The sequence below is a fragment of the Citrus sinensis genome, chromosome 2 (assembly GCF_022201045.2).
Source record: "Citrus sinensis cultivar Valencia sweet orange chromosome 2, DVS_A1.0, whole genome shotgun sequence".
NCBI classification, from domain to species: Eukaryota; Viridiplantae; Streptophyta; class Magnoliopsida; order Sapindales; family Rutaceae; genus Citrus; species Citrus sinensis.
In genome coordinates, this window is record NC_068557.1 from 32,355,166 (window position 1) to 32,374,259 (window position 19,094).

The 19,094-nt window shown below is 34.8% G+C and overlaps 4 protein-coding genes and 1 non-coding gene across 7 annotated transcripts; 3 read left to right on the forward strand and 2 right to left on the reverse strand.

Moving 5' to 3' along the window:
* Positions 1–1,344: 1,344 nt before the first annotated feature.
* On the forward strand, positions 1,345–5,107 carry LOC102631099 (phosphoribosylglycinamide formyltransferase, chloroplastic). 2 transcript variants are annotated; one of them, XM_006467285.4, is made up of 6 exons: positions 1,345–1,833; positions 2,228–2,339; positions 2,627–2,803; positions 2,958–3,084; positions 3,360–3,508; positions 3,635–5,107. In XM_006467285.4, exons 1-5 carry the CDS (start codon positions 1,479–1,481, stop codon positions 3,471–3,473), a joined length of 885 nt encoding a protein of 294 aa, XP_006467348.2. In that variant the 5' UTR covers positions 1,345–1,478; the 3' UTR covers positions 3,474–3,508; positions 3,635–5,107. The 2 variants fall into 2 exon arrangements, with proteins under 2 accessions (XP_006467348.2, XP_006467347.2); XM_006467284.4 differs by having other exon boundaries at positions 3,360–5,107.
* LOC112497374 (small nucleolar RNA snoR109) lies at positions 4,674–4,768 on the forward strand. Its single transcript, XR_003064172.2, has one exon. It is a non-coding gene; the product is annotated as a small nucleolar RNA snoR109 (small nucleolar RNA).
* A 291-nt stretch (positions 5,108–5,398) lies between the features above and the next one.
* Positions 5,399–7,348, reverse strand: LOC102630800 (uncharacterized). Its single transcript, XM_006467283.4, has 2 exons — positions 6,810–7,348; positions 5,399–6,244 (listed from the first exon to the last, which is right to left on the reverse strand). The coding sequence occupies exons 1-2, from the start codon at positions 7,234–7,236 to the stop codon at positions 5,736–5,738; spliced, it is 936 nt and encodes a 311-aa protein (XP_006467346.2). The 5' UTR covers positions 7,237–7,348; the 3' UTR covers positions 5,399–5,735.
* A 2,363-nt stretch (positions 7,349–9,711) lies between these two features.
* LOC102630287 (alkaline ceramidase) lies at positions 9,712–12,218 on the forward strand. Of its 2 annotated transcripts, XM_006467282.4 has the most exons (4): positions 9,712–9,889; positions 10,037–10,082; positions 10,645–10,985; positions 11,414–12,218. In XM_006467282.4, exons 3-4 carry the CDS (start codon positions 10,732–10,734, stop codon positions 11,925–11,927), a joined length of 768 nt encoding a protein of 255 aa, XP_006467345.1. In that variant the 5' UTR covers positions 9,712–9,889; positions 10,037–10,082; positions 10,645–10,731; the 3' UTR covers positions 11,928–12,218. The 2 variants fall into 2 exon arrangements, with proteins under 2 accessions (XP_006467345.1, XP_006467344.1); XM_006467281.4 differs by lacking the exon at positions 10,037–10,082.
* A 332-nt stretch (positions 12,219–12,550) lies between these two features.
* Positions 12,551–17,944, reverse strand: LOC102629990 (phosphatidate cytidylyltransferase 1). Its single transcript, XM_006467280.4, has 12 exons — positions 17,777–17,944; positions 16,807–16,944; positions 16,382–16,635; positions 16,111–16,262; positions 15,721–15,862; positions 15,154–15,310; positions 14,447–14,494; positions 14,270–14,344; positions 13,958–14,086; positions 13,790–13,846; positions 12,979–13,062; positions 12,551–12,880 (listed from the first exon to the last, which is right to left on the reverse strand). Exons 2-12 carry the CDS (start codon positions 16,873–16,875, stop codon positions 12,791–12,793), a joined length of 1,257 nt encoding a protein of 418 aa, XP_006467343.1. The 5' UTR covers positions 16,876–16,944; positions 17,777–17,944; the 3' UTR covers positions 12,551–12,790.
* Between the last annotated feature and the right edge of the window lie 1,150 nt (positions 17,945–19,094).

The window sequence follows — 19,094 nt, forward strand, 5'->3', positions numbered from 1 at the left end:
TAATAATAATTTTGCAACAATACTTCTTGGGGATGTTAATGAAAAGAAAAAAATTAATTTATTAAATCAGCCTTCAAAGTAAAATAAAAATTAGTGTAAATCTTTTGTGTTATTATTTTACCTCTACGATTAATTTTATAAATTTATTTGTTTATAAATAATTATTACTAAAATTATTATAAGGGTATTAAACATTATCTGAAGCTGGCTGGTACTAATTAATTTATAAAATAATAAATAGCAAGGTTGTTGTAAGGGAACAGAAAATACTAATTCTTTTATAATGATATTTGTTAGTTAATTTACTAATAAATAATTATTGGTTAGTTTGCTAATTAACTTTTTCAATAGATAAATAAATTAATATCATGAGTATTGTAGCAAGAGTTTTTTTTTTTTTTTTAAATCAAAGAAAAAAATAAGGGTAAGAAGAGTGTAACATATTTAAGGGTATTGATATTTTGAGGTATTTTTTAAACGTAAGGAGTAAACAGACACTTAAATTAAAATATAGAATTAAACGAGTATTTACCCATTAAATTGTGGATCGATCTCGAGGGAATGGATTATTTCTAGCCTTTGTAATATTACCAAGACCTGTGGCATCTAAGTGGATCTCAAATAGCGAGAACCCAAGATAAGTAGTTTTTGTCAAAAACTTTTAAGGCATTAAATTCAAATTTTATGAGGTGGGACATTATCACAAAAAATAAACAGGGAAAAATTATATTAGTATAAGAAATATAAATATAATAAGGGAATATAATATTTCTTGTAACAAAGCGATCGTGTGCTGATAACATGTTGTAAGTAGAGTGATTTTAGGAAGTATTAGAGGATAAGTAATTAACTAAATGGAAGGGGGAGTACGTAAGGCATGAAAGCTATGCCTTCGTCTCGATTTTATTCGATTGTAAATTTTTGATAAATAATAGCATACAAAGTGTATAAGCAGTCTGGCGTGTTTATGATATCATGCTGTCTCCACTTTTGATGTGAGAAGCACATGAGCGGTGTGTGCACGGCTACAAGGCTTATGCGCGTTTTTTCAAGATTTTCCAAAATCAGCTTTGATCAGCATATGCTTCTCATTTGTGTGATTTGAGTGTTTTGTCTTGTGGTGGAAATCCACCAAGTTCGCAACATTTATCTGTTTATTAAATTCTCTTCGTCCTTACATGTAATTTTGTTTAAAGATAAATTAGTAATAAAAAAGGTTATTGAATGAAAATAATTTATTTTAATGAATTTTTTGGAAATAATAATCTAAATTGAACTGAACCGATTTCTTTATATATATATATATATATATTAATTTTTAGTTCTTTCTCATATAAACCCATGGATTTTCTTAATTTTAAAAAACGAACCAAAGACGGTTCGGTTTTTTCCGGTACAACAGTTTTTACTTTTTACCCACTCCTAACCATAGCAAACGCCGCTGTTTGTCACTAATTTTCCCATCGCCACTCCTTTCAATGGAGGCTAACAGCTTCCTCTCTGGCTCCACAATTCCATTAATACAAACTCCCAGAAAGTTACCATCTTTATCTTTCGCTCAATCTCATTCTCACCTGTCGGCCTCTTTCCGAGCCCATAAGTTGTTGGTTCCACAAAGCTTACGGTCTTCTAGAAGACTAGAGTGTGTAAATTTCGCGGAAAAAGTAAAAAATAATGGTGACAAATATGAGAAAGATTTTGATTCCGGGATTAAGAAGAAAAATCTGGCGGTATTCGTGTCCGGCGGTGGCTCAAATTTCCGGTCCATTCACGCCGCCTGCCTTGCTGGTTCTGTTTATGGAGACGTCGTCGTTTTGGTCACTAATAAACCCGGTAAATTACGTTTAAATTGTCCTCACACGTTTTCGTTTTAGGTGCTTAGCCTCTCCTTTGTATTTTGAATTTGTAATTATGGACTTCATTATGAGATAATTCTGCTTTGTTTATTTAATACGAGTTCCCACGTTTACAGATTGTGTTTGTCTTCTGACTCTGATAAAAAGAGTGGCTTCCATCCATTCAATGTGTGTGTGCTTGCTGAGCAGCAATGCTATAAATATTTAAACTTGCTTGAGAAGCATAATAGATTGTTAAAATTAACTCATCGGTGCCCTTTCTATCTTTTTCTTCTAAGTTAAAATTAGCTCCTCTTTCCCAAAAAGGAAAAGAAAAAAAAGGTTGAAATTTGCATTATTATTAATTTATACTATGTTCCTCTGTGTAACAGATTGTGGAGGTGCAGAGTATGCGAGAGATAACAGCATCCCGGTTATTTTGTTCCCCAAAACTAAAGATGAGCCTAATGGTTTATCTCCAAATGATTTTGTAGCTGCTCTTAGGTTAGACTCTTTTCATTTAGCCACTGTATATTTTCATATTTATTGTGAATCTCCTAGAACGACTGTTGCTATAAAATCTATTGCTTACATGGTAGTCATAAACTAAAAAGTCATAATGCATTGCAGAAAAAATTGGATATGATGGATTAATTTTCAGCTTCCTAATCATTGAGTTTCTGTAGCAGTAGAGTGTTACTCACAATAAAGTTCTTGTGTATTTTCTGATAATCTTCAGGTACCTGAGAATAGATAACACTTATTTGCATTTGCTGTTTTATGTTAATCAGCGAAGTCAATGTTGACTTCATTCTTCTAGCTGGATACCTGAAACTAATACCTATGGAATTGATTAGAGCTTATCCAAGATCCATTGTAAATATCCATCCATCACTGCTTCCAGCCTTTGGAGGCAAAGGCTATTATGGTATGAAGGTGCATAAAGCAGTGATTGCTTCTGGAGCTAGGTACTTTGCAGCGTTTGCTGTCACTTTATTTCCCTTATTTGTCTTCTTAAACTATGTGCTATGGCTCTCATCCTCTTCATATTTGTTTACTATATTAAATACGGAGAAAGTTTCTCATCTTTTTTTTTTTTCTTTTCTCTTTGTGTTTGGTCAGATACTCTGGTCCAACTATTCATTTTGTTGATGAACATTATGACACGGGACGAATTCTTGCCCAAAGAGTTGTCCCTGTGCTCTGGAATGACACAGCAGAGGATCTGGCTGCAAGAGTTCTTCTGGAGGTAGTGTGATTTATCATTTACTTTTGAAAAGATGCTTGTTTGGGAATCACTGAATGATCAACCTCTATTTGCAATGAAATTGAGTATTTGCCATCATTATAAATGCCCTTAATAGTAAATTTGATATTTAGGAGGCATCTGCTATCATTCCAATGATGAAACCAAGTTCCTGTTGTTAAGGGAACAACTTATGTATGATGAAAATATGGACTTGTTACTTACTGTTGCATCTTGCAATTCAAAATTGGCTTTGGCTTTTCTCCTCTTGAGTGTAGGAACATCGATTATATGTGGATGTTGCATCAGCTTTATGTGAGGAGCGAGTGGTTTGGAGGGAAGATGGCGTCCCTGTCATTCGGAGCAAAGAGAATCCAGATGAGTTCAGCTAGTAGCAGAAAGTACCAGCTTCTTTTTGCCCTCTTCTGTAGGTTTTGAGGCCACTGACTGATAATCTTTTACCAAATTTTAATAGTCTACTCTCATGCTTTACATTTTCAAAGTTACGAGCTTCACCATATAACACTTTGTTACCTCATACTAGATTTTCCAGTTCTTTTGCAGGTCTTAATTTATAGAGAAGTCTGGCGTGCATGCCAATAGTTTTTTTTTCCCCCCTTCTTTTTGGTGGTGTGTGTGATATACTTGGAGGCTTGTTTTCAATTTGTTTCTCAGCTGAGAATATGATGATAGATTTCTGGGCATTTTGCTCATTCATATTCTTGGAGTTTGTATTTATTTATTTATTTATTATTTACTTTTTCCACATATTTGCCTGCTGACTTAAAAAGTGGTGGGCGTTGATAAATAATCTGATTATGTATGGACAATTTTTCTGTACCATTAATCTTTGAATGAGTTGAACAAATTTTTAAAGCTATAGCAACTCATAGGTGCCTGTATCAATGTTAATTTATGGACTCAAGGGAAGCTGATTTGTGTTCATGTTACGCCATGTGTGGATTTGCTACGGGTACTGCTAAATCTTGAATAATTGGGAACAAATGATTTCGCATTGTTGCGGCGATTATCAAATGCTACTAATTACTAGATTTGTCGCATCGTCTAAATAAATTATCATAAAAGTTGAAGCAAGAAAGAGTTGGTATCGGAAACAACTGAACTGTATGAAACAGTCTGTCACGAGATGAGTTTTATTACGAGCAATCGGCATTAATCTCCGGTTACGGGAGATTTGAGCGGCCCGCGACAAGTGGCTTACTTAGCATAGACAAATTTAAAACAAAATGCTGCTGCGGGTGCATGTGCTTTACAGAACACTGCATCACACTGGATCGCATTTAGTTTTTTGTGCGATGTGCGGCTGAGATCTTTCCTCCTGACCCAAACTTGGTCTAGGTCATTATATATTTCGTTATATAAACACCACTTCAGCCGCTGGGTAGGGCTTCGAAATGTTTTTAACTTTGCAAACCTTTTCTTTCTGGTTTCTCGCACAATTAGTGTTAGTGATTGAGCTGGGTTATTGGATATTGAGTCTTGGTATTGTTTTGTTATGCTCATGGATGAGGCTACATGTACCAAGATTAGGGTGTAAATGATAAGATACCCTTGATCTTGAACTGCCAGAGCGGCTGTAGCTAAATTAAATCAAATGGCTGAGAGGTTTACTGGCCGGTGGTTGTGTTTCCAGTCGACTAATCTGCTTACCGAACCTCTTACACTTACTTGATTTATTTTAGAAAATATTGTTATTTTTTCAACAAGGAAATTGTTCAACGAGAAGGGGAGAGAAGAAGGAAATGGCATAGGATTTAGCCTTTTTAAGAGACCCTTCTCTTACATAAAAATATGTCACCTTCCAGGCAATCTGCCTTGATTTCCCAGCAGTGTTGCGTCAAACGGTGTCTATATATATTTTTTTCTGTATTTTCTTCTTACTTTTCCAGTTTTGGTCTTCATTTTTCATTCTTTTCTTTTTTTCATTATTTTTGGCAAATGAAGAATCTGTAACCTTTTTTTTTTTTTTGGGAGGAGACCTTGAAAGAAACTATCTTTATTGTTCTTTTGTGCGTTTTAAAGAAGTGATGGGTTGTTAATAGTTCTTTTGGATGCCATGAAATTCATTACATAGATGTCATTTTTATAATGCATTAATACTGAGTTGAAAAGAGTGAATGAACCTTCTGTTTTTGGACCCTCATTTGCAGAAACTTAATCTAGAGAAGAACTCTATTTATAATCAATAATTGCAGGACCTATTCCATAAGCCTCATTCCTAATTTGAGGCCAGAAAGTTGCATACACAATAGCATTTCATTGAACTATCTAAACAAAACAAGGCTCTTGCGTCCAATTTTGCTTACGCGGATGCCCAATTCTTTGGCTCCAACCCCAACTCCATTCCAGAAACACCTTAACTTACAAGTACAATAACTCGACGAGACAAATATTCGTACAAAAAGAAGCCCACGAATAAACGTTAACGCAGGCATGGATGCATACTAGCCATAGGCCTGGTTGGGGTAATCCAATTCTTGAAGGAGCATTGGCGTCCAGCTAATTCCAAAATCAGAGATTCAATCACTTACCCAATGCTCCTAACGAAATAATTTAAAAACAAAAAACAAAAAATAATTACTTCTAAAACAACCTATGCAATAATTTGATCTATACAAAATTTCCTCCTTGAGCTAATTGCCCATGTCATCGCCACCGTGACTGAATGCAGCAGTTAGCTGCCCAAATTTCAAGCCAGCCTTACTGGCAAAGTTATCTCTGCAGTTATAAGGACTCACTTGCAAGGTTACAAAACCAATTGACCGATTTGATGCAAACCCCCCTTCAAATTTCAATGTACTCGCAACTGCATTGGTCGTACGCTTATAGGGACTAAACCATTTAGCCTGCATGTATCCATTCCTCCTCCATGGCGGCACAGACAGTTCGGCTGACTTAATTGATTCTCTAGCAGCACCACACATTAGCCTCAGAATCTGCTTAAGCGTCCCCGGTTTGCCAACAAATATTGGTGGGAAAAGATTCACTAGAGACATGTAACCATCCGCGGCACGAGCAATTTCAAATTGTGCAGCTAAGTTTACTTCAATAATGTATCGATTTGCACCAAGATTCACGTCTACAAATTCATAATTCCCACATGGGAACTTGGCAGTTTTCTCCCACCGTGACTTGCAGAGACCTGATTTACATACATAATTCATGGAATCAGATAAGAGATATATAAACTAAGCAATTAACGTGCCAGAAGCTGCAAGGAATTTTGATTGATTTTAGGGTGTGTTTGTAACTACTATCCATATATGAATCTGTTTTTATTTTTGAATCTATTGTGTGTTAGCGCTGATATCTAATGAAAAAGCACAGTAAGTAGCTAAAGTACCTACCTACCTAGCTACTTTTAATTGACAGCTTGACATCAATTCATTCATACTCCTATTCTACTCCAAATTCCAGTTACGAATTTTTGTCTTTGTAATCTCCTAATTCTTTCAAAAGCTTCTTCAAAAAAGTATAAATTTAAATAACGAACGGAGAACAACAACGATTAAATTGGTAAATAATCATACATATTGTTATCAAACTAAGTCAAAATCCCAAACTGTTTGTTGTAATTTGGTAAAATTAGACATAAAAAAGGAGCATGAGCAAATTTGCATAATTAAATTTCTTTATTGATCAAAAATTCTTTTTTTTTAATATATATATATATATATATTAATTAAAGTTGAATATTTGAAACTAACCAGCATCAAATCCTTTATCACGCAAATGACTCATCAGCCGTCGTTTAAAAGCCGGCGACGATGCATCTCCTAAAACGGTGCATGCAAACTCTGTCTCTTCACGAATCCTTCGCTTATCATCATGATCTTGATCATCACACTGACGTCCGAAAAACAAACCCTGTAACATCTCTTTCTTCTCAGAATCACGCCAATAACTTCCCATTTCCGAGTCATTCCCTTCGTCTTCATCTTCGTCGTCTTTATTATTTTTCTCATCAACAACCACACCATCTTTCTCAATGAAACAATTTACAAGATGGGACAAATCAGTAAAACTCTCCGGCAGCGGCGAGTGTTCGCTGCCGCTGCTCTCGCAAATCCTCGCCTTTGCCACCTCATCAAACGCCGCCGCTACCCTCTTAAACCTCACTGGTATTTTCGCCATTTATTACTGAAAACTAATTAACAATAGCTGGCTGGCTAGAAGAAAGAGATTGGCTCCTGGGGTTTAAATAAAAAGCGACACTCCTCTTGGAAAAGGAAATTCTTGTGTGTCGTTACTATGGTGCCACCGTGTTGATATATATATATAACGTGAGCAACAATTCCAGAAGATGACAACATTCGGTGAAATTGTGGGAAAACACGAACAGTGTTACTGTTTTAATTATGTGTTGCATGTACATAGGTTTGTTACGGTGTGTACCAATGAATCTGCCCCTTTGAATGCATGTATAATGACCGTTTTGACGGCCACATTCAGTGTTCGTTTCGGTTTTTGGCAAGACAAGTAATTAAGTTTTAGTTGGTTTAATCACACGCTTAAAATGTTGGCCGAAAATAAATTATAATGATCTACCAATTAATTGAGTGAATCAAATTACACTGGGGTGAGTCAGCATTGAGTCAATCAAAGCGGGAAGAAAAAAAAAAAAACTATATTAACAGATGAGGTAAGGATTTTATGATCATGCGTAACTTGCCCCAGTTGAGGGTTTCAAAATGGAAAAAATAAGTAATTCCACCTTATTGATTGGAAATAAAAATGAGAGGATTCTGTTGATGCAGCTCGGGGCACAAAATCTTGGGGAAAAAAAAAAACAAGCCTTGGGCACAAACATAAAAGTAGAGAATAATAAAGATAGAATTATCTTTTAAAAATTGAAAAAAAAAAGTTATTTAACTAATACAATTTAGATTCTCACTTGTAAATATTTAGAATAAAATCAAAATTGTTAATATTCGTCCCAAAAAAAAAGAAAGAAGAATCAATTGTTAATGAAATATTTTGATTTCAAATATGGTCCGACAGCATGGATGTGGACATGGTTGATCAGCAAATGATGTGCATGGTCGATGGAGACGGGCTCAATTGTTTTACTGTGTACCTTCGCGTACAATAGATTCTCTCACCGGAGAAATTTTGACCAAGTCTTAAGTTTTACTATGACCTGCTGACTCCATGCACCAAGGCTTTAACGCCATACGCATGATCGAGTGTTCATGTGCAGTCCATGCAGGAAACCACCATTTTCCACGTGGCAGCCACTTCCATGTCAGCTATCCGATTAGGACGTGGAAAATATACGCCGAGATTTGGAATTTGGATTTGTAGAGTTTTTATTATTCGTTTATTGAACCAAATTATTGGTGTTTCAGGACGACCAGGTTCAATGAACTGGTTATTTGTCCAGATACATTGAACCATAACTTCGTCTTGTATAAGCATTGTTTGTGAAAATACTTTAACCCCGGGCTTGGCTTCTTAAACTTTAATTTTCTCACTTAGAAGTCTTTAGTTAGTTTTTCATTCAGTCAGTCTTAATGTCATTATTCATTAACATTCGATTAAATGAATTGAATAAATGAATAATCAATTCTTCGATGTGCTTTTTTAATAGCAAATTCTACGATGGAGCTCCTTCTAATTCCTTAGCATGCATACGCTGGATGTGGCCCTTTTTTAAGCTAATATTCATTCAGAAAAAGCTACCGTCTCAATCATTTTTTCCATGATTAGCAACAAAGAATGTATGTATGTATGTATAAACGACAGCAGCAGCAAATAATGAGAGCACGTTTGAGAGCCCACTTTGTAACTAGTGTGTATTTTTTTTTTTTTTCTCTCTCTTCCGCTTTTTGTGAATTATATTCATCTACTGACGTTGTCTAACTAACATCTTTCAACTTTCATTTTCAAGGTATAAAAGTAAATAATTAAGAAGTTACAAAATAGTCATACGGCTATAATTTTTAAATAATAATTTTAATAAAATTAATAAAAATATAATAAAATTTTCATCATACAAATAGAAAATCAAATCAATTTATTTTTTAAAATACAGCAACTAGTGTTTATTATACACTCTACCACTGTTATTTTTAAATTATAACTATTCAACTTCAATATCAAACATGGTTATAACTACTTGATACTAATTGATGATTAAAAGTGTAATCTCCTCGATTACAAAATAAGAGTGGCGATTTTCAGATTCAATTTGACATCAGAAAGGAATATGTTCAGTTCCGGCAAAGTGGCCGCTGGCCGCTCCTACTAATACAAACAACAGGTCGTTAAAATTGAGATCCCAAAAGGCCGAAACTAAATTTTATTCCACAGAGAGAGAGAGAGAGAGAGAGTGGGTGTTCGTAGAAATGGAGGGCCGTGAAGTGCATTCAGATAACTGTTGTGAGTTGTGAGGAGTTGCCCCCTGGGTTAGCCCATATTCAACTTGTTATAAATAAAATCAAGACCCAATAAGATCTGAAATGGGCCGTCCAAGCCCAGTTGTGACATTTTGTCACCTTAAGCGGGACAACTTTTTGTTACTTTTGTTCGTTCACATGAGTTGGAGTTAATCGTGGGTTATGACCAACAAAATGTCAAAACTGCCCTTCATTGATGCGGTGTTGCGGTTGCGCCCCAAAGAGGAAGACAGAAGGTCAAAATAAACAAAAGCCAAGTGGTGTTTGTCTTTCTCGTTGCTCGATTGCCCAAAAGAGACTTCGTTTCTTTTAAAGATTAGAGAGACACCGTAAGAGAGATTAAATTCAAGCCAAAGCAAGTAACAATGATATCTCTTCCATCGTACAAGGTTCGGTTTTGGAATTTTATTAGTTACCAACTTATTATTATCTACGTTTATGTTTCGTAGGACTCTAGTTTTTTTTTTCTTTTTTTAATTTGTTATTATTGTAATGTTTTGCTTGTCCCATCATTAAATTTACAATTTTGTACGCAGGTTTTGTAAATCAAGGGCAATGGTTCAATTCAGAGTCGATCTTTCAGTTATTTAACGGATTTTATACTCTAGATGGGATTTTATTATTGTCTGTTGTGATGGGCATCCTCGTTTTGTTTTTATCTTTGATTTGCTGAGTTTTGCTGTTTTTGATTAATTTCTTTGTAGCTATTTGGTAATCTGTGGGAATCGATTTTTGATTTCTGAAAGTACCATACAAAGTTATTGAATGTCTTACATTCCTTGTGTAATTTTTATGTCAAGTAAAAATTGATAATGCCTTACATCTAGATGCTAGCAAATTTATAAATGTAAAGCGATGGGTCACTTATGAGGTTATTTGATGGTTTGATAAATGAACTTAAAGTTTATAGTTGGTCTTCAGTAATTTTATTTACCTTGTTTTGTGTTGAGAACTTTTGTGATTGGCGCCCAATGGATTAGTGGCTTTTTTGCAAATGTAGTTGTTAATTATAACTTTCGGGGATTATATTGCTTGCAACTGTAAAGTACTGCCTGAATTTGTTTTTGCTTTAATAAGGTTATTGACCATACATATATTATAATTAAAGATATTTTTTGGCTGATATTTTTGTGTGTTCTTGCAGGCACATTGTTTTCTTTAACCTCTAAGACATCCTAGCTTGAGAGATTCGGTTTGATATACTTACGTTTTTTTTCATACATATTGGAGAATGGCTGATGGAATATCAAGTTTTTGGGGTCCTGTCACATCTACCATTGAGTGCTGTGAGAAGAATTATGCCTACTCCTCATACATTGCAGAATTTTATAACACCTTATCGAATATCCCAACCATTCTTTTGGCACTCATTGGTCTTATAAATGCCTTGAGACAACGTTTTGAGAAGAGATTTAGTGTTCTTCATATATCTAATATGATACTTGCCATGGGAAGCATGTTGTACCACGCCACATTGCAGCGTGTGTAAGTATCACTAATCTTTCATTCTTCATTTCTGAATGGTTGTGCGTGTTGTTTCTTTCATGTAGTAGCTGTCTTGCGTAACAAAAACAATGCCATGTTGATAGAAGTACCTTAATGAGTTTGCGATTAAAGAATTTGAAATCTGAGACATTTGCTAACCTCAGGATATGTACTGTTTTAAGTTTCAACGGTACAGAACCGTGCATTAGGCATGCAAGCCTGTGTAGAGTAGTTATACTGTAAGTCCCTATAGCACACACAGATACATGCATATGGCACAAAACACTTTACTGATCTTTCCTGCCTCTTGATAGTATCTGGCAGAATGTCCATAAAATCGAAGTCAATTTTGTCTCGTGTCTTTGATTTAGATGATTATCCATCATTGAGATCTACACCTAAATGCTGTTTTTGGACTGCGTTTCCAGGCAACAACAGAGTGATGAAACCCCTATGGTATGGGAGATGCTTTTATATATGTATATCCTGTACTCGCCAGATTGGCACTACCGCAGTACGATGCCCACTTTCCTCTTTCTCTATGGTGCTGTGTTTGCAGTTGTCCATTCAGTGGTACATTTTGGCATTGGCTTTAAGTTGCATTATGTGATCCTTTGCCTCCTCTGCATTCCTCGTATGTACAAGTATTACATTCACACCCAAGATGCTGCTGCTAAACTGCTCGCAAAAATGTATGTAGCCTCCATTTTCCTTGGTAGTTTGTGCTGGTTGGGGGATCGCCTCTTCTGTGAAGAGGTATCTGGTTGGCCTGTAAACCCTCAGGGTCACGCCTTATGGCATGTTTTCATGGGATTCAATTCTTATTTTGCAAACACATTCTTGATGTTTTGCCGTGCCCAGCAACGAGGATGGGCTCCAAGAGTGGTCTATCTAATGGGGATTTTGCCGTATGTGAAGATTGAGAAACCGAAATCCCAGTGATAGAAGTGAGAATGAATCGTTGAGAGTATACTTTTTGTTGTTATTGAAGGTACCCGAAACTTTTTGGCCGGCAAGAAAATTGAGGATATGAATTTATTTCATTCTGAAAGTAGGACTTGTACCATATTGGTTAATTTTTTAGTTGGACTACCAGATTAGATTCAATATATCTGGACAGTAGGTTGTTTTTTCGGTTATAGAAGAGTACAATGCTCGATGGATTTGCTTATTAAACTCACGGGAATTGTAAGTGTTGATTTCGCTAGATTTATGTTATTATTGTTTGGATGACCTGAAACCTTCATCGCACGTGTGCGTATTCCAATGTCGATTTGAAATCTGTGAAATTTGTGGTAGCCGCTTCGTTAACATGTCCGTGAAATTTATACACTGGTTTGGTAATTTCAATGTCTAATGAAGCAACTGATTAACTAAACTTTCCACTCCTTTTTTCAACCCTTGGAATCATTTACCCCAAAAGACCTAGAAACGTTAGATTACAATGGTAACACGAGGCTTGCCTCAAGACAGCTTGACATCATGATGTCACTCCCTTTCATATTATTTGATCATTAATTAACCCATACGATTCCTAAATATACCCAGAAATTTCGGGAATCAAATTAAAAGCAACGAAAGCTTAGCGCTCTTGTTATAAATCATGTAATTCTGCCCAACAAAACGGGCAAATAATAGACGCACGAAAGGTGACAAGCGGTACAACAATTTTCTGGCAGTTTATGCGTATTAATTGACTAAAATACACTATACAGTGTGCAAACTAAAACTTCCTCCACCTAAATATTTTCTAATAAAAAAAATGGGAAAACACAACATATACAGGATCTTCTTTTAGCATTGATCTATGATTGTCCAAATAGCCTTTCCTGCAAGATTTCACCAAGCTTCATGTATAGAGCTTTCTGCTCCTCGTATGTAAGAGCCGTCAGTATCTACATCGAGAAACAATCGAATATATTCTTTACTTCTGAACTGAAATTCAAATACACAACAATAGGCACAATCACAAATGCGAAATATGAAAATTTACCTGCTCCAATATCATTTCAACCCTGAAGCTTTGAGGAACAATAAAGGACTGATGATAGATGTATGCAAATACGGCCATCACCATCTACATTAAAAGAGCGTGTTAAAAGGAGCAGTAGACATATAAAGCTGCAATTCTCCACAGAATTAGATACCAGGACCAAAGAACATGAAAATCTTGAGGTGGTTCACTAAACTGTACATGAACATGCATTCCAGTTTTGTATAATAAATGTTTTTAAAAAGATGCTTTATGTAATAAATTAAACATGGTAAAGCAGTATACGTCAATAACAGTTGATCAAGTGTTCATGAAAGCAGCAGCTGGAAGACACAATTCCAAAACCACAATGATATCAACATCAAAAAGACTACATGAGTGCAAAATGACAGTTTTGCCTTTCAATGGTTCCATGAGTGCTCAGTTACACTTTTTACACAGGAAAATAAGAACTAAATCTGCTGATTTCCACACTATGCACAACTGATTCCACAAGAGAATAGGACATAACCATGCTGAATCACCAAACAATGACAGTATCAGTTAACGCCTACATTGTTGACATAAAAACCAAAATATGTGTTTCACATAATACTATGATATACAATTGGGACCATGTGACAGCATGCAATCCAATAATCAGAAAAAAAAAAAGAAATCTGAAAAAATACTTCCACTTCTAATTTTGCATATTCTTTTTCCCCAATAGATATCAAAAAGTCAGAAAGCTGATATCTCAAACCTAAATGTAAAAACTCTTCAAAAGGCAAATGAACTATCATCTCAAACACTTCAAATTCACACATTTTACCTGGCAATCCATTCTATCAGTGATCCCACCATGTCCAGGAATACTATCACCAAAATCCTGAAAGAAAAAGACATTAAAACAGAAAAGATAGTAAAATATACCATTATCTACAAAGAAGGTATATAATATAAATATCTCGATTACTTCAGAATATTATTGAGACTGCACCTTGATTTTGAAAGCTCGTTTAAAACCACTAGCAAAAAAGCCTCCAAAAGGTGCTATTATTGATGCAAATAAACCAAGGCAAAGGGCATGCCACTGAACAGGAAGAATAGTGATTTCTTTCCAAGGAAGCTGCACAAGGAAACAATTAATGACGCATTATTATTCTAACACATAATAATCTAATGTAGATTCAAGAGTGAGAACTCAATTTGATGCAGGCATGAACTTTATTTGCTGAACAGCTGATCAAGTATAAGGTATGTAACCCACATGGGATATAAGTTCAGATCTAACTAGTATCAGCTTACTCACCCATCCAGGTAAAGGAAAAGACTCCGGCTTAAACAACGGACCTGGATCACAGTGAAGCCAACCAGTTGCTAAATCCTGCGTGTGAAAAGCCTCATCAAATGTAGCCATAAATTTCTTCAAAAAGTTAACTGATGTGCCTCTTCAAACATCAGTTGACAATTCAACCAAATGTCTTACCTTTCGTGGACATGTTAGCCACTGAAAACGACCCATGATATTTGCAAGCTGCAAAGGAAGTTCACGTAGAATAGAGATATATGAACTATATGTCAAACAGGTGAACAGTACAAAACTTTTATAAATTTTCTTAAAAGGCAAAATAGGTTTTTTCTAAAACAGAAAGCAGTTATGCATCAAAGTATGCAACATAAAGTTTTAAGTGTGAATCAGTACATTACATGGTGATGAGATGAATTAAGGTAGTAAGTCAAATGCTCGGGCATATAAAAAATTACCTAGGATGCACCCTACACTTGAAGAATAAGGAAGTTTTCCCAGCGTAGAAGATGGTAGAAAGATCCTCTTGACATTACTTAATAAGTTTCAATCCATTTTAAGTTAACTGACATTAGGAAGTGGCATGCAACTGACAATATGACAACACATTCCAGAAATTAAATTCCTGTACGCTGCTGCAGACTTGGACAAAAGTTAAAGTGGGAAAATGCAAACCGGTGGCACATAAGATTATCAGAAAAAGTCGCAGAAATATTACAATTGACTGTTACCAGAGATGGTGCCACAATCAAAATTCTCACAGCCAACTTAATCACTTGGTGATATCTCGCAGAAAAAAAGACTTCCTCTAATATACTCTGGTTCAAATAAATATAAAAGAATGAAATATCATATCGTCAGTACAAGTAGGGAAACACCATGCTCACCACAAATGCAGATGTGATAGTAGCAACAGATGCGCCGATGAAACCCTCCCATGTTTTCTTTGGAGACAACTTGATCAACGGGGTTCTTCCAAAGAAGAAACCAAATATATAAGCAGCAATGTCATTGATAACAATCAGCGAAGCTGGAAGAAGAAACCTGCAATGATATTTCTCCATTGGTCAACAAAAAGAAACAGCATAGAACTCAGAAGCTAGAAAATCAAGTCACACTAAGAATCTAATATAGAGAGAAGTCTACAGTGCATGACACCAATCAGAGAACAAACACTAGTATGAAGCAGCAAATACATAGCTAATGTTCCTTAGATGCATCTTGCAGAACTATTCATGTATTTGAACATTAATCCCCTAACATCAGTCAAGTATATTTCATCCCAAAAATCATGATTAAACCACAATTGAATATCAAACATCAGGATGCACAAGTCCCCCTATATGTAGATTCAATTTTTCCGGAAGAGAAAGAGAAGCTTTCCAGTAAAAGGGTCATAAAATAAGAAAATAAGGGAGGCTGCACTTATTAAACCAATGATGCAGTTGAGTTACCAGAAAATTCCTTCAAAAATGCTGGCAACAGTGAAGGAAGACTGTGCAAACACCACAATCAGAATCATGTGCGTCCAAGCATACTGGCTAAATTGATACTTGTACATCTTCTTCTTTAATGTTAGAATGAACCAAACAAAACCTAAATAAGAGAAAGCATTCATATCAGAAACCATGCATCATAAGAAAAAAAAAAATTTCAAGTAAATACACTATGTATAGGAATAAGACAACCCTTCTGCTTATTGATCATAATTTTTGAGGTGAACATAAAAGCATGCACCATACGAATAAAAACTATTTTTCAATGAAATTTGGAGGGGGAAAGGTGCTCATCATTTAAATTACTCAAACCATGTGCTAAAGGATAAAAGTACTGCTGTTACCAACCTGAAATATATAAGAAATAACAAATAACCATATGATACTTGATAAGGCTGCTCACAAACTGATATAAAAATTTGTCTGAAGTTACGGTATTGACAAGCCGTTGACTGAGAATGCGGCCATATACAAATAGCATTGCAGTGAAGAAGAAATGCCTAAGCACAGAAATTAAAAATGAGTATATCAAAATGGAACATGTTAATATCTTGTAGCTATTCTTTCCCAGGAAAAACAAATTAAAATTGGTAAATGAGCATTAATCCAGAATTCTTACCAATTTAACATCCTGAATCCAGGGAGATCCCTTTCCTCATGCGCTTTCCTCAATAGGTTGAACAACTCTCTTGCCATAAAGATTTGGATTACAACCACCATTGCAGTAATATAGAGATGACCCATGTAGACAATTAATACGAAACCCGCAATCATCCAAACAGTTGAGTAAGCACGTACCAGAAAGGACTTATACTTGTTCCGGTCGTGAACAAGCAAATGGCTTCCATTTGCTTTGGTAGCATCTGGAATAGCCTGACAACCCAGTTGGAAAATATTTATATATATGTAGTTAACAAAATCAAACTAAAAATCAAAAAATTGGTCGGCCTTTTCATATGGAATAAATTTTGAGGCAAATTTCATAGTGATTGACAATAGATTAAAATTACTCAAAAAAAAATTATACCAAAACAATAAACAAACCTCATTTGAACGCCTTCGATGCCGAAGTCGAGGTGTTGTTGGGGCACTAGTATTATTCTCACTTTGCATGTCTCTTCAATTAACTTTTACTTAATTGGTAAAAGAGACCACATCTAGGTGGAGCAGAAAAATCAGTACCTAGCACATCATACCACAGGGCATTAATGTTCTATGTGGCATCTCATAAAATATTTGAGAACAATAAACAAAATATAACCAAAACAAATGGATAACTAAATATTCATAATCATTCTCGACATTATTCCCAAAAAAAAAAAAAAAAAATTCTGAGGGCGAGGAAAGCCAAGTCGCCATGATGATTACTTGTCAAAGCTAAGAACGAAATCCAGCATTAGGGTGGGAATTTCCCTCCTCGATATACTTAAAATTTGAAAATGTGAGGGGAAATTAAAAGGCAAGGTCCTCGTCCAGCCACATATCCTCTTGAACCACCAAAGTTCAAGCTTACCAACTATTCAGTATTCACCCAAAAACTGAACCCCATTTTTCAGCAAAAGAAACACTAATGACTAAACAGGTTACTACTGATTAGACCACACAAAATCTCATAAGCTACTCTGCTTGTAATCAGATTCAAAGCTCTAATGACACTGAAGTCCTGACAAATTTTTCATAAGTAATTGCCAGCTTAAGTTTAGCAGCTTTAGATACACTTTACAGACATCAAAACGAGCAAAACTAAATCGAAATACAACGAAAAAAAAAACACATAAAAATAAAAATAAGAAGAAAAAGAAAAGAACTTTCTACATCATAATTAAAAAGTAAATCATAAAACACTCCAAAATTCAAACCCAAACAGAATCCAAACAACGCTCACACTCGAATCTCAATCAGAGCAGACCTTATCGAAAGATCGATAATGTAAATGAAAATGATAAATAAACAGTTAATACATAAAATGAATGAAAACGGAAGAAAGAAAGTAGTCGAAGAGGAAGATTGAAACCTGTGTGCTTTTAGTTTCGGTGGTAGTGAGAGAGAAACCCAAGGCCCGAATAAATAAAGCAGGCGCCGATAGTTGAGAGTCGAGAGAGAATAATAACAATAATAATAAAGAGAGGATGATGAGGAAGCCGAGCAAAGCGAGTGTTTCGTTTCGTTACTGATTTTGTGGACTACAAGAAGTTAAAAGATTTGGGTAATCATCAAATTGATCCCTTATTTTGTCAATGTGACAAACAGGTCCACATTTTTCTTGCCAAATTTCTATTTTTATCAGTCGCTCACTTAAAAAAAAAAAAAAAAAGTAACTCTCTATCTACTTTCAAGAAATTTCTATCAACATAACTATAAAATAAGCATATATTAAAATCTATCAAATAATATATTTTTTGTATTTCAACCTTAATCTCAAATGGATTTTAGTATTTATCTCATTATTATGTAAGAATAATGATATGTTTATAAAGTGGAGATACAAAGTTTGTATCTCAAAATAATGTGGCACATGACGTGTAATTTATTTATTGATAGTATAAAATTATCTTATTAATTAATGATGATCTAAAAAATAAAATATTACCAAACAAATGCCAATCATTGATTGGTGCGATGTCATTTGAGAAACAAATTTTACATTCCAAATATTTTATTATTTTTTGAGAAAAAAATAATCTCCATATAATTTCAACCTCTCATTTTAATTTTTCAAATGAAAATTTGTTTTATTGTGGACGAAGTTAGAATGAAAATGTCGAATTTCATATAAGTGGCCGAAAATTTTAGACAACATTTATTTATATTTTTAAAGAATAATATATTGACTGAAAAGTGACTGAAAAATTTAGACAACAATTTATTTATTTACTTTTAAGTATGTGGACTGATTTGTTAATTTTGTTGAGAAAACAATAGGTTTGAGGAAAAGTTATTCTGTTTTGTTGCCTAGCGAGAGAAGTACTACTCGTCAATTTCACGCTTCATTTCTTCTCTTTTAGATTATTATTATTATTATTATTTAAGCCGTGGAGTAGTACCACGTGGAGCAAACATAAAGTCTTTCCCGTTTTAAAGAATTGTGCGTATTAACTTTTTGGCCCCTGGCTTTTCTGTAAATATCACTGAAATCCCATTGCCAGTTTTTGCATTTTTCACATATTTTGTCTCTTCCCTTCGTCTCGTTTCGTTCCCCAGACCTGGAGATAAGAGTTTTGTATTTTCCACTCTTACGATTTCTATTTTTAATTAAACTCAATCGCGTTATTAATATAAGAAATATACTATAAAAATTGGAAGTGTCAAATTTATGACATAAATACGGATTG

Excerpts from the sequence above, each read along its gene's own strand:
- LOC102631099 (XM_006467284.4), top strand. The coding sequence starts at position 1,479 with ATGGAGGCTAACAGCTTCCTCTCTGGCTCCACAATTCCATTAATACAA. Across the intron at positions 2,340-2,626 it reads GATTTTGTAGCTGCTCTTAG|CGAAGTCAATGTTGACTTCA; the intron begins GTTAGACTCTTT and ends TATGTTAATCAG. Across the intron at positions 2,804-2,957 it reads GTGATTGCTTCTGGAGCTAG|ATACTCTGGTCCAACTATTC; the intron begins GTACTTTGCAGC and ends GTGTTTGGTCAG.
- LOC102630800 (XM_006467283.4), bottom strand. The coding sequence starts at position 7,236 with ATGGCGAAAATACCAGTGAGGTTTAAGAGGGTAGCGGCGGCGTTTGAT. Across the intron at positions 6,245-6,809 it reads TGATAAAGGATTTGATGCTG|GTCTCTGCAAGTCACGGTGG; the intron begins GTTAGTTTCAAA and ends TATGTAAATCAG.
- LOC102630287 (XM_006467282.4), top strand. The coding sequence starts at position 10,732 with ATGGCTGATGGAATATCAAGTTTTTGGGGTCCTGTCACATCTACCATT. Across the intron at positions 10,986-11,413 it reads CACGCCACATTGCAGCGTGT|GCAACAACAGAGTGATGAAA; the intron begins GTAAGTATCACT and ends CTGCGTTTCCAG.
- LOC102629990 (XM_006467280.4), bottom strand. The coding sequence starts at position 16,875 with ATGCAAAGTGAGAATAATACTAGTGCCCCAACAACACCTCGACTTCGG. Across the intron at positions 14,345-14,446 it reads GGCTAACATGTCCACGAAAG|GATTTAGCAACTGGTTGGCT; the intron begins GTAAGACATTTG and ends TTTCACACGCAG. Across the intron at positions 13,063-13,789 it reads CTGATAGAATGGATTGCCAG|ATGGTGATGGCCGTATTTGC; the intron begins GTAAAATGTGTG and ends CTTTTAATGTAG.